This window comes from Chiloscyllium plagiosum, chromosome 16, assembly GCF_004010195.1.
Source record: "Chiloscyllium plagiosum isolate BGI_BamShark_2017 chromosome 16, ASM401019v2, whole genome shotgun sequence".
Taxonomy (NCBI): Eukaryota; Metazoa; Chordata; class Chondrichthyes; order Orectolobiformes; family Hemiscylliidae; genus Chiloscyllium; species Chiloscyllium plagiosum.
Genome location: NC_057725.1, coordinates 36,344,308 through 36,358,483, shown reverse-complemented (window position 1 = coordinate 36,358,483; position 14,176 = coordinate 36,344,308). Strand labels below are relative to the sequence as shown.

Here is a 14,176-nt window from a genome sequence, read left to right as displayed (position 1 = left end):
ACCCCCACCCTCCTCTAGCTTATCTCTCCACGCTTCAGGCTCTCTGCCTTTATTCCTGATGAAGGGCTTTTGCCCGAAACGTCGATTTTGCCTGTCCTCGGATGCTGCCTGAATTGCTGTGCTCTTCCAGCACCATTGATCCAGTACCTTTTATCTTAGGCTGCTGGACAAACTTTCCCCATTCCTGAAGAAGGGCTTATGCCCGAAACGTCGATTCTCCTGTTCCCTGGATGCTGCCTGACCTGCTGCGCTTTTCCAGCAACACATTTCCAGCTAATGTCTTTGCTAAGTTATTAGAGATAAATAGTAAAAAGATGGGGTCATGCAAAATCTTAAAATATTGGTCTACATGAGATTAGCATTGCTTGGCATTTAGTTGCAGTTATAAACAATTAAAAATGATCACAAAGATCCACCCTATAGAGTGCTGCTCATGACAATAAGCACCATGAATATTTTGTCAGTATTGAAATATTCTGACTTCACTATTCTGTCTTATTAATTAAAAGCAATAAATACAACCACATATTTCATTTCTGACTCTATCCTAAAACTGCTTCAAATCCTAATCTTAAACATGGCCACATTTTCCAGCAGGGTACATATATCTGAAAGCACCTGAAATGGTGATTATTTTACTCAAGTATGCCAACTACATTTTTTCTTTTTTTACTTTGGATCACAATTATATTTAGCTGTGGGATGTAAATCCAATTTCGTTAGATATGAAATAAAGGAATTTGTTGAATGAAATTTTATTGCAATATTGAAGATAATTTATCCTCAATGAAAGAACTCATTGGTGCAAATTTTGCAAGCAAAAAAAAAGCAAAATCCTGGGACCCGAGCAAGTGAAAATCGAATGTTGGATCCAAATACAAGTTCATGGTTCAGATGTGAACTTTTAAGCATAAAGATTTTGAAAAGAGAACAGTACTTGAATCAGTCATTGTGACACAGTAACTATTTAGACCATGCCAGAAGTAAAATAAAGGGCAGAGGGAAAGACAAAACAAAACAAAATTACCTTTAAAGTGTTATCTTCTTGAGTACAAAAGTCAAGATTTCCCCTCTTGCTTATGTTAACTCCCTTCAATGTTTTGCTCACATGTAATATTTTCTAACTCTAATAAAAAGGGTCCACATCTGACACATTATTTTCTTGGTTGTGGCCAGAGCAGTTACCTGAACTGCTGAGAGTTTCTGACTTTGTGATTTTATTTCAGATTTCCCGAAACATTTTTGTTAACACTAATACTTGCCTAACTCTGATGAAATCCTTCAGCTCTACAGAATTTCAAAATTGCCTGCACATCCTGACAATAATGTTTCCTTTTAGTTTTGGAGGTAATAAAGAGCATTTACTTATATCTGTTATACAGTTTTCATGCCAAGGGTCACTTGTGGTCCAAAGAATAGCCTGTCATTTCTTATTTTTCACCTCCCTAATAGATGGCATATGGCAAAGGCTCTCCAGTGACAACAGAGCTCTACCACGTTACTTCCTAGAGGAGCAATATTTCTGCCATTGCGGACATAAAAATAAAATGAGAAGTCAGGATTGCCAGGTACAGAATTAGCATCCCTATAAAGGGACACACTGGGCTCCTAGTGCTGCTTAGACACAAAATGTAAAACACAAAGTATGCTGAGATATGAGTAAATAGGAGTTAATTACCCAAATCAATTTTCAGGCTAATTTCATTTGGTGGTTCAGAGTCCAAGGAAACATTTATGAGCGTATAACATATGTTTTCTGCAGCTGTCATGATGCCAGTTTTCCCAGGCAAATCGAAAGCAAGAAACCAGGTAACCTAAGAGTTCAAGGAATCTGTGGATAGAATATTTTACATAATTATTTATTCAAAGTTCTCTACAGGTTTCAAACAAAACTTAATATATGTTACATCATCAAAGTAAGCACTGACGCAAGCTAAAGTGACCTGCTCACCATTGATCTCAAGCTATGCTACCACAAGATCAAGTAATCTCTATGGTCGGGATTCAACCTTACCCAATAACAAATTTTATTCTCCTGCAGCTATAGGGATCTTGTGTCCCGAAATAGTGAGGCAATCGTGCAAACTAAGTAGCTAATAACACAGAAAATTCCTCATAAATGGAAAATCTTAAGAATCCAAGTATCCTTCATGACAATCATTTTACAGACAGTAAAGATAACAAAATACAAAAGATTAAGGTGGATGAGACATTAGACTTTTACAAAAAACTGCAATCTTGATTCTAAATCTTTATGGAATTTCTTCTATCACAATGGAGGGATTTGACAAATGAGGTTTTCAGAGGCAGGGAGGTTGTCCCATAGTAATTATAACTTGGCATAAAGGTAAGATCTCAGCACCACCTTTTTCAAACCTTACCTTAAAATGTTTTATACAAGATTAACAGCATAAAAAGTGTATGCTCACATAATGTTGTGATTTAAAAGATTTTCATTAGTAAGAAATTCATAAATATATCCAGAGACAGAGTAAAACCTGGTGACAGTTACTTGTGGAATTCTGTATTTAACCAAGAATATACAGATGCCAGAATTGGAGTTAGTCTCGCAGAGAAGTCACAATGAAGTCTGACAGTTTTGTCATTGCTACATCTGCAAAAACTGGGCCATTTTATATGAAGGCCAAATCTGTCTAGTACATACCAGTGAATACTCATGCAAAAAAGGAATACTTGCTGGTTTGATTTTTTTTAAATGCAAATTACTATGAGGCTGTCAAAACTGTCACATCACCCCCTACCCTCTCAATGAACAGACAGCTTACAAATATCAAAGCACTTCAATAAGCATACTCGGAAAACTGAACTGAGTCAAGGACAAAGATATCAAGGACCAAAAGCTTGATGGAACAAAACGGTTTCAAAGGCATTTTAAGGTAGTGAGACAGTGGAGAGTAGAAATGGTCAGCAAGAGCACTGCAGAGCAAAGGACTAAAGCTACAAGGTTCAAACACGCCACAGTAACGAAAAGGAGAAAGCTCAGCAGAAGGTTAACAGCACTGACAAAGTTAAAAGAGACTTAAGTGATGGACAAATTGAAACAAATAAATGAAAATTTAAAATTCAGAGCTTTGGGCAACAGGGAACTGTTACAGCTCAGCAGTGACTGGAAACTTTGACAAGCTGAATCTGATGTAAAACAAAATACATGCAGGAGTCTTAGTTGTGGTGAAGTTTGCACAGTGAAGGACCAGAGATCAGTCAGGACAGCATTCACATAGTTAAGCATGGAGGAGACAAAGGAATAGATGAGTACTTCAGCAGATGTAGATGTAGCTGGGCTGCATTACGGAGATAGAAATAATAGTTTTACAGAGAGTATTCGAGGTCAGCAGTTTGACTTGTGGTCAAATTGATCTCAACCCATATCAACGAGTTGGGAAAAGGAGGGAAATGATATTAAAAGTACTAAAATGGTAGTATGGCCCAGATGACGGCTTGCTCTGCTCAATGGTTAACTGAAGGAAACTTAGTATCATTCAGACTAGATATCAGACAAGCAACCAGAGAGAAAAGTTTGGAGAGTGATTGAATCTTCAAAAATAATCTCTTACTCATGTGAGATTAAAATTTTAAAAAAACTAATTTTAGTTGTTTTTCAATATTAACTGCAAAAGGTACTTGGCTTGTGCATGCACTTATTTTCACTTTTTTACTTGAAAAGTACATCTTCCATCATGTGCAAACTTGTTTCCTCAATTTTATTTTAATAGGTTATATTTTACAAGTTATGTCACATGTATACATGATTGTGACACACTTGACAAATGAAGTACAAGAATAGAGTGCAGATTTGTGTACAATGTACAAGTTTATGTCTCATCCATGATAAATTCGACACAGCCTCAAGTTACATTATTGCCAACATTTCTGTACGCAAGGTGAAAGAAAACATTCTGTTAGAGAACTGCACCCTACATGACACCAAGGACATGCACAATCTAGTTTGGCCTCCATTTTCATGGAGATGGCTGTAGTCAGTGAAAACCAAAAAAAATTTGTTTCCATGAATTCTCTTTCATGTTAAGACACTCCAAAACAGTGTACAGCAATGCCATGCATTTGAAGAGCAGCTACTGTGGTTATGTAGGCAACCAACAGTAAAACTGCACATCGGAAACTTCCACAAACATCAATGCAACTAAACAATCTATACTGTGACATTAACTAATCGAAAAATATTTGCCAAGTCATCAGGGATAACTCTTCTGCAAAATAGCAGAGGTAAAAAAGCTTCTGCGAGTTACCTAAGACAACATTTAGTTGGAGAAAATTTCTGACCTTCCAACATTCAGAAAAGCAGCGGGATAAATCAGAAACAGTGGATGCCAAGAGCAGTTCCAATCAGCTGGATGATGCAGCAGATATGTTGAAAGAAGGCTAAAGTTAGATTAAAAATAGATATGGAATGATTGTTTACCATGGTAAACAATCATATAAGCTGCCAGTTATATATTTAATAAGAGCTGTTCCTACACAGTAGCAGAAGCAGAAGGCTGATGAGTGGGTTTAAAACATGAATTGTCAGAAAGATGGGCAAGAATTTAGGAGGCGATAGACAACCAAAGATTTTGGAAAGGAATAGGAGATTGGAGGTGCTGTAGTATGTTACCTGGGACAATAGCATTTTAGCTATTAGCCATGGCAGAGAAGTATCATAACCCTGTACTTTACATCGTGACTTTTAACACCTCTGGCATTTGTTCATGAATAGATGGAACGGGAAAGACTAAAGCAGAATTCAGTAGCAGGTCACGTTTTCCTTCCTGAAAACCCTGCATTTACTGAAAACACCAATATTATAAAATGAGATTTACAAACCATTTTTCCATACAATAGGCAACAATGGTGGAAACAATTTATATTACACTTCAATCTATCATCTAATTTCAAGAGGATATCTCTCATTAAAAGAAGCTGAAATGACAAGTGTAAATAAATCAAGCCCTCAGAGCACATTGTATTACTTAGCTAGTTATGAAACAGTTGTTATTTCAGGTAACGTTCTGTCATTGCAGCAATAATTAGCAATAATTAAGCATTTTCTCACACTGACAAATTTTATAGTACATTTAAGTGCATCACATAATTTGAAGCCAATGTAAGAAAAGAACTTGATTATAGACTGATACAATAATTTAATACTTCAATGCAACTTGTCCAAAATTGCAAATGCTAAATTATGAAGGGCAAAGAAGAAACTCAAATTGAGACAGGGGCCTAAAATATCCAAATGAACAAAACAATGGTTGACGATGTTCAACATGTGAAGCAAAAATCAGATGTACATTCACTATGCATATCAGGAAAGGTGAAGGAGACCAAAGTGTTTACACAGGTGCTGACACAAGATGTACAACTAAACACAGAATCCAAACCGTAAAGTCAATAAAATGTTGACTATTGTGGGCACAAATCAGAGAAAGTCACGATCCAGCTTACAGATATCTGATCAGTTCAAAACTCAACAACATTGTTTCCAGTTCTCACCACTAAATTATAAAGGGAATATTCAAATAAATGAACAGCGATGTTAATCTACAGTATTAATCATGTGAGGACTATGAAGTACCACCAAGATTTCAGACTTGAAAGAAAGCATCCAATGAGGTCTAAAAGGCAACAAATTTGAAAATGGTAAATAGCAGTTTACATTTTTTTAAAAACTGCAAAGTTCGGAAACCTGACAAACACAGATTCAAACCAGAAAGACGGTCTTATTATTAAAAAAAGTAATGAAATCCCGAATATAGTGGAGAAAATTATGATTCTAATTAAAAATGCAAGCCACAACAGAAGCTGAAGCTTTTCGAAAAGAAAGTAAGATGGGTTGACTGACGTTTCTGGGAAATGACTACCTTATGCACAACCTTCTGATAAACTTCACAAAACTCGCAGAAATTCGACCTTTCAATTTTTCCCTCTTAAATGTTTATGAAGCAGCAGTTTCCACTCGCTCAGTGCTGCGCGTCCCCACAGATACTGTCACTGCTGACCTGGTCATTTTGACCACTTGGCACTTTCCAGGAAAACTTTACCTGACGAAAAGTCACTAGATTTGCACAAAGGCGTATTTCAAAGTGTTAAAGTGAAGCCCAAACAAAGCGAAGAGAGAACTTTCGGTTGCTGAAATATGAAGCTATATGTTTAGACTTTTAGGCATCGACCTGTCAAGGATTATTCCTAATCTTATTTGATTCAGCTTCAATCTAAAGCCAAAAAGAGTCAGTCCAGACCATCTGAGGAGGGAGCAGGACCGCTCCTTGTGGTGACGTGAAGGTGAATCTGCTCCGGGAAGCATGAGTGAGGCCGAGACGACAACAAAACCCGGGCCTTAGGCCGCGGCCGGGACCTGGCAACCTCTGCTGCCAGGCGACGGCTTTACCACACCTTGGTGTCCGGAGACGAGAAGAGAAGGCCGCGTCGCGGTATCGGCTGCAGCGGGCGGGCGGGCGGAAGATGGTGATGTGGAGGAGTCCGATCTCTCCCTCTCCCTCGATCTCCCTACCCGCTGCCCTCCAGCTGACGTGGAACTGCGACCTCGGCACCGAGCGACGGCGGCCGAGCGGCACCAATACACACGCAGGCGCGCTCCAAGAAGCCACGTCACAATCCTCAATCCCAGGCAGAGCTCCTCATCCAGAACACCACCGCAATCAGGGAGTTGTTGCACAAGGGCGTGCATCATCTCAGCGTTGACTCTCTGAGCAATTCACTTCCTACCTTTCTTAGCCCAAACCGAACCTTCACATTGTCTTTTTCTTTTCCTTTTTTCATTGTCTTTTTCCATGCATTTTCTAAACTGTGCACACCATAGTTAAAAATCACACAACACCAGGTTATAGTCCAACAGGTTTAATTGGAAGCACACTAGCTTTCGGAGCGACGCTCCTTCATCAGGTGATTCCTGGTGTTGTGTGATTTTTAATTTTGTATACCCCAGTCCAACACCGGCATCTCCGAATCGTGCACATCATAGTCCACTTCCCTTTCAAAGATATCGATTGAACCTGCCTCCACCTCAGTCTCGGGCTGTGCATTCCTGGTCTTGAGTGCTGGCTGTTTGGAAACATAATTTATTTCCTTGTGTTGCAGTTGCTTCTTTTGCCAATTATTGTTTAATTTTGTGCCCTTTTTTCAATCCTTTCACAAGTGGGAATAGTTCCTCCATCTTTGCTCTGCCCACATGTCTGAAGAACTTGAATATCTCAAGAAAATCACCTCTGTTTTCTTTTCTCTGTGGAAACCAGTCGTGAGGTTAGTAACAGCACACATCATCAGCTCCAGCCTCCCAGATTGCCTTAATTCACCCATCTTCGCAAGAGGTCCACAGCAGACACTATCTCTCTGGCTCTATAATCATCTCTGGAATATCTGGATAACCTGCATCAGATTTCCATTTATTGACTTTAGTTTGGCCTTCAACACCATAATCTCAATCAAACACAGTTCCTAACTGCTCCCCACTCTGCGACTGGATCCTCAACTTTCTAACCCACAGACTGCAATCGTTAAGGACAATCCTCCATGATAATCCTCAACACTAGTGCCCAACAAGTCTGCACACTCCGCCCCTTACTTTACTCATTATACACTCATGACTCTGTGACCAAATTCAGCTTTAACTCCACTTACAAATTTGATGACACCACCATAGTGGGTTGGATCTCTAACAACAAGACAGAGTACAGGAAAGAGATACAGAGCTCAGTGGCATGCTTCAAAGAGAACAACCTCTTCCTCAATGCTTGCAAAACAAAGGAGCTGGTCATCAATTTCAGGAAGTGCAGTGGAAGGAACACCCCATCTGTATCAATGGTGTTGAGGTGGAGATGATTGAGCGCTTCAAGTTTCTAAGAGTAAATATCACCAACAATCTGTCTTTGTCCATCCATGTTGATGCTACAGTCAAGAAAGCACACAAACATCTCGACTTCCTCAGAAGGCTAAGAAAATTTGGTATGTCCACTATGACTCTCAACAATTTTGGAGATGTACCATAGAAAGCATTCTGTTTGGATGCATCACAGCTTGGTATGGCACCTGCTGTGTCCAAGCCAACAAGAAATTACAGAGAGTTGTGAATGCAGCCTCGTCCATTACACAAACCACCTTTCACAGTGGCTCAGTGGTTAGCACTGTTGCCTCACAGCACCAGGGACCCAGGTTTGATTCCAGCCTTGGGTGACTGTCTGTGTGGAGTTTGCACATTCTCTCCATGTCTGTGTGGGTTTCCTCCCACAATCCAAAGATGTGCAGGTTAGGTGCATTAGTCAGGGGTAAATGTTGAGACATCCAGGCTGGGTAGCATTGCTGGATTCAGTCTAGAGGATCTGCCAATGGTCTGCCCTTCTGGGGCGGAGTGTCCTCCAGGTTCTGGCTGAGTTTCAGCGATTTCCATCCATGGGGAGTGCTCCAATTTGGGAAGAGTGCGAATCCGTGTCGGGCTGGATGGGATACTCTTCGGAGGGTCGTTGTGGACTTGCTGGGCCAAAGGGCCTGTTTCCACCCCTTAGGGATTCTTTGATTCTGTTCTTCCATTGACTCCATCTATATTTTCCACTGCCTTGGCAAAGTAGCCAATGTAATCAAAGACCCCTCCCACTCCTGTTATACTCTCTTCCACCTTCTTTCATCAGGTAGAAGATACAAAAGTTTGAAAACTCATACCAACAGATTCAATAACAGCTTCTTCTCTACTGTAATCAGACATATGAACGGACGCTCATATATTAAAACTGGTCTTTCTCTGTAGCTTTAACATTATATTCTACATTCTGTTCTATTACCTTGAAGTACTTACGTAAGGTATGATTTGCCTGGATGGTATGCAAAACAATACTTTTCACTGTATCTCGATACATGTGACAAAAGTAACTCAAATCAATTCAAATCATAAACTCATCAATCTTTCTTCATAATTGAAGTTCCTCATCTCTGGAACCATTATTGTGAATGTTTCCAAACTCTCTCCATTGCCTTCATATCTTTGCTGTAAAGTGTGCTGACAAAACTAGACATAATTCTCCATCTGAGGTCAAGATTAGATTAGATTAGATTACAGTGTGGAAACAGGCCCTTCGGCCCAACAAGTCCACACTGACCCGCCGAAGCGCAACCCACTCATACCCCTACATTGACCCCTTACCTAACACTACGGGCAATTTAGCATGGCCAATTCACCTGGCCCTGCACATCTTTGGACTGTGGGAGGAAACCGGAGCACCCGGAGGAAACCCACGCAGACACGGGGAGAACGTGCAAACTCCACACAGTCAGTCGCCTGAGGCGGGAATTGAACCCGGGTCTCAGGCGCTGTGAGGCAGCAGTGCTAACCACTGTGCCACCGTGCCGCCCGTCAACTGGTATCCTACACAAGTTCAACATAAAGTCATTGCTCTAGTACTCTGTGCCTTTATGAATAAAGCTTGGGATACTGGATGCATTTTTTTTCTCCAGAAGTACTCTTACACAACATTGAATTGAATGTTTTTTTGTTTGTCACCAAATCACTCCTGGTATTTATTTTCATCTATTAACCTCCACCCACGTTTCCAATTCAATAATTTACTTGCAAAGCTTGTTAAGAGAAATGGAATCATCAAAGTTGGGGGAGTGGTGGAGAGAGCAGGAGTGGACTGGATTTTTTTCTAATCCAGCTATTCAGAGATGTTCTTACACGTCTTTGGAAAAGAGGGGATGAGAACCGGGGTCTCCCAATCCAGTGGCAGGGACACTACCACTGTGTCGCAAAAGGGACTCTGATGCCTTATTAACTGCTGTGTCAATCTCTGTTCCCCTTCAATCACTTATGCACCGAAAAATACATACCTGCATATCAATTTAAGATTAGGAGTCACCATTGGCCTCTTGTGCTTGCCTCACCATTCAATAAAATCATTCCTAATAGGATTATGGCCTCAACTCCATATTCCTGCCTACCTCTGATAATTTTTGACTTGCTTCATAGTCAAGATTATTTCTACTACTACCTTAAGAATATTAAATGACCTTCTCTCCATAGCTCTCAAAGGAAGAGAGTTTCAAAAACTATCAACTTCCTGAGAGAAAGAAATAGTCCTCATTTTAACCTTAAATAGAAGATACCTTATTTTTAAACTATGTCCTCCCAGTTCTAATCTTTCACACTAGGGGAAGCATTCAACATGCATCCTGTTAAATTCCCTCAATGTCTTGCTAATAAGGTTGCCTCTCATTCTTGTGACCTCCAATGGACACAGCTTAGGCTGTTCACCTTTCCTTATAAAATAATCCCTCCATCACAGGTACGAGTTGATTGAATCTCAAATCACTCCTCACATTTATATTCTTAAATAAGAAAAGCAAAACTGTGCAGAGGACTCCAGATATGGTCATACTAATGCCCTGCACCATTTCTTTTTTCAAATTCAAATTGCTTCCAAATAAAAAACAAATATTTATCTTCTTAATATCACTTGCTACACCTGCAAATTACCTTTCTGTGACTCGTGTACAAGGGCAACCAGAACTCTCTGAACCTCAGGGTTCGCAGTCTCTCTCCATTCAAATAATATGTGCTTTTTCAACTCTTCCTGCCAAAGTGGACAAGTTCAAATTTTCCTTCAGATATTCCATCTACCAAGTTTTTATCCACTCACTTGGTCTATCAATATCCATGTTACAGAGGATCACAGCGCTTCAGTCCACACTGAACTTCATGCTCACACAGACAACAAAAAGGGAACTTCCATTTGCAGAACAAAGGTTGTTTCAGCATGGAGACAAACTGGCAACGACTTAGCATTTCTTGTTCGGAAAAGGGAAGATACTGGAAACTTAACCAGTGATTCTAAAAAAATTTTGGAAAATTTACTCCGAACTATAACAATGTGAAAGTTTTGAGGATGGCCTTGGCAAGGATGGAGTCGTTTTCAAGAGTTTGGATCTCCCGGGAGTGATCCTCAAACAACAGTCTCTCCTTAACGCCCTATTGTCAATGCAAGAAGTGCAGGAGGCTGTGAGTCAGATCCAAAATGGAAAGATGCCTGGTCCTGACGGACTTCCCACTCAATTTTATAAGGAATTTATAAATACACTGTCAGGACTGATGTTTTATATGTTCAACGATTCACACAGTCGTGGTCTCCTCCTGGAATCTTTAAGGGAGGCAAACATCTCTCTCAACCATTAAAAAGGGAAGGCCCCAGAGGATTGTGCTTCCTACAGGCCCATCTGACTCCTGAATATCCATTTCAAAATCCTATTTAAGACCCTTGCACTAAGACGAGAAACTGCAGGGCTCTCCATCATTAAGAAGGATCAGATGGGTTTTATAAAAGGTCAAAGATCATCTAATAATGTCAGGAGGTTGCTTAATATGATCTAGGTATGTCAACAACGATCGGGACAGGGAGTAGTTATCTCTCTAGACGCAGAGAAGGCATTTGATTGGATTGAGCAGCCATATCTTTTTTATACTTGAAAGCGGTCTTTATCAGGTGCGTAAAGATTCTTTATAGTGACCCTCTTGCCGCAGTTCTCACCAATGGTGTGCGGTCAAGCAATTTTAATATTCTTAGGGGCAGTTGACAAGACTGTCCCCTATTGCTGCTGCTTTTCACATTGATGATTGAACTGCTGATGGAAGCAATATGTAGGGATCTTAATATACCTGAACCAGATGTGGGGACAAAGTCACATAAGATTTGTCACAAAGCTGGTCCTTTTTTCAAAGCTGATACTTTTTCTCAAAGTTACTGCATCCTTGATTTCTTTCAGAAGGGTTATCAAACAGCCCAGGCTCTGTAACAGCTGAGTTGGTGTAGAGATGAATGGTTTAATGGGGCCCTTTTGTTTACCCCTCAATAGATGATACCTCAGGCCAAAGCTTTCATGTTTTAGAAAGAACCTGTATAATGAAAGGGGAGTGGCTAGTCCTGGTGGCTGAAGTTTTTTGGTTCAGTTCAGCAGTTGTGTGTGTTAAGAAAGGCTGGGTACTCTCTCTCTTGCTGCCCTTCTGACTTCAAACTGTGAGTAGCTTGTCCTGATCCCCTCCCCCCCAGGGCAGCCTGACTGTACACTAACAGTCAGACTGCTGCTGCCTTTGTGGAGTAAGTCTCCAAATAGCACTCACATAACTTTTTACTGCAACTTTTTGACAGGTTCCACCTTTGCCCTGTACAGGACAGTGTTGGAGAGGTTATCTGGGGAAAGGGGGTTTTGGGTACACCCCTGTGTAGAACTGCAGTGAAAGTGTTTTTTTGGGAGGGGTGGAGAGAGAGAGAGAGAGAGAGACAGTGAGAGATCAGTAATTTGGAGACGGTGCCTGGACTGTCCAGAACTGTTCTTGGCAGCATTTCAGTGAGCCGAGTTCCTTTTTAATCATTGTACCTGTAAATAAAACAGCTCTTTGACGTAACGTTTCTATTGGGACCTCAGGATCTCCTTCGTATAATCTGATATTCGGATAATCAAGGTTCCTCTGTATACACCAAGCTAAACAAATAGCAAAGTTACAGTCTGGGCTACCTGCTTAAAGAGGTTTTGTGGGGTCTGGCCTAGTCCATAAAGATTTCATTGTATGCAGATGACATTCTTGTCTTTTTATCAAACCCAACAGATTCAGTACCTCACCTGACACAATCATTTGTGGCTCTTCGGGTTATAAGATCAACTTTACAAAATCAAGGTTATACCCATGGGTAGTCTCCCAAAATGCCTGGTCCTGAGGATGAATCTCAATTTCCCTTTAAATGGTCACAGGAGGGTTTTCTTCACTTAGGTATATTCATTAATCCAGTCTTTGATCGGCTAATTAAAACTAATTTTGCAGTTATTCGACAGAATCAAACAAGACCATCGAAGATGGGAGGCGCTCCTGATCTCCTGGTTAGGTCGGATCGCCCTCATTAAAATGAATACTCTCCCCATATGCTGTACCTTATATGAATGCTTCCTTTGATCTTTACGAAGCAAACATTTAGGAGACTAATGGCTGGTTACAGTTCTTTCATCTGGCGTAGCAAGTGACTCCTTATTAAACTAACTAAATAACAGCTGCCCCACTGACTGGGAGGAGTGGACCTCCCGGATATTAAAACTATCAATTAAACTCATTGTTATATCACATGAATGACTAGGTCGAGGGAGTCACTCTCTCACTATGGTTAGATGTCGAGGCTTCTCAGGCAAGTTGACCCCTTACTAGCTTACTGTTCTTGGACAAACTGAGGGCAGTTAAGGAGTATTGTCATAGCCCCAGAATTATTAATACTGTTAAAGCATGGAGGGCAATGCAGCAGAGTGAGAGCAATATTGCCAAAACATCTTTTTTTATACCCATAGTTGGTATGCTGGATTTTCACCTGGGGATGATTTAGATTAGATTAGATTACTTACAGTGTGGAAACAGGCCCTTCGGCCCAACAAGGTTCACACCGACCCGCCGAAGCGCAACCCACCCATTCCCCGACATTTACCCCTTTACCTAATACTATGGGCAATTTAGCATGGCCAATTCACCTGACCTGCACATCTTTGGACTCAGGGTTTAAACTATGGGCAGCGAGGGGTGCGTCTTGCTTGGATGACTTATTTGAGGGGAATACACGTTGGCCAGTAGGGACCTCTTTGTTTTCTTCAAATTAGAGATTTAATTCAAAAAGAGACTACACTTCTAACTGATTCCGATAGATCTGACACAGCGAAGAGGGTGCTGAGTGCTGAGAACACACCCTCTGTCAGCAATCTCTATCACCTATTCAGAGAGTGCCCCTCAGATGAGTCTGAGCGGCTCTGCAAGTTATGGGAGAGGAAGCTGGACATTGAGATCTCCTCTGAAATGTGGGAGGAATCTGGGGAAATGCAAGAAGGATCTTGATTTGCAATAGGGCCCATGCCTTGCAATTGAAGAATCTCCACAGAGTCCACTTGACTCCAGATCATCTCTCAAAATTTAAAGTGTGAGTATCCTCAATATGTCACAAGTGCAAAATGAGTACGGGTATGCTCACTCATTATCTCTGGTCCTGTCACAGGCTCCGGACACACTGGAGCACTGTGGTAGGCAAAATAGAGAGTATCTTGGGGACAGAGATGGAGATGGACCCAGTATCTCTTCTTCTTGGCCTAGTCAATCGACTTCCTTCAGACACACACAAAAAAAGCTTTCAGT

The 14,176-nt window shown here is 40.8% G+C and overlaps 1 protein-coding gene across 4 annotated transcripts in view; it reads right to left on the bottom strand.

Moving 5' to 3' along the window:
- The window catches only part of copb1 (COPI coat complex subunit beta 1), a 48,391-nt gene extending 41,125 nt beyond the window's left edge, over positions 1 to 7,266 (bottom strand). Inside the window, exons 1-3 of one of the 4 annotated variants that reach the window (XM_043705817.1) lie at positions 6,412 to 6,500; positions 3,185 to 3,302; positions 1,679 to 1,831 (exon numbers count right to left, since the gene is read on the bottom strand). In XM_043705817.1, coding sequence (XP_043561752.1) covers positions 1,679 to 1,769 — 91 coding nt within the window. In that variant the 5' untranslated portion in view covers positions 1,770 to 1,831; positions 3,185 to 3,302; positions 6,412 to 6,500. Of the gene's footprint in view, positions 1 to 1,678; positions 1,832 to 3,184; positions 3,303 to 6,411; positions 6,725 to 7,242 lie in introns of those variants that run through there. The other 3 variants (XM_043705815.1, XM_043705816.1, XM_043705814.1) reach the window with 3 other exon arrangements.
- Between the last annotated feature and the right edge of the window lie 6,910 nt (positions 7,267 to 14,176).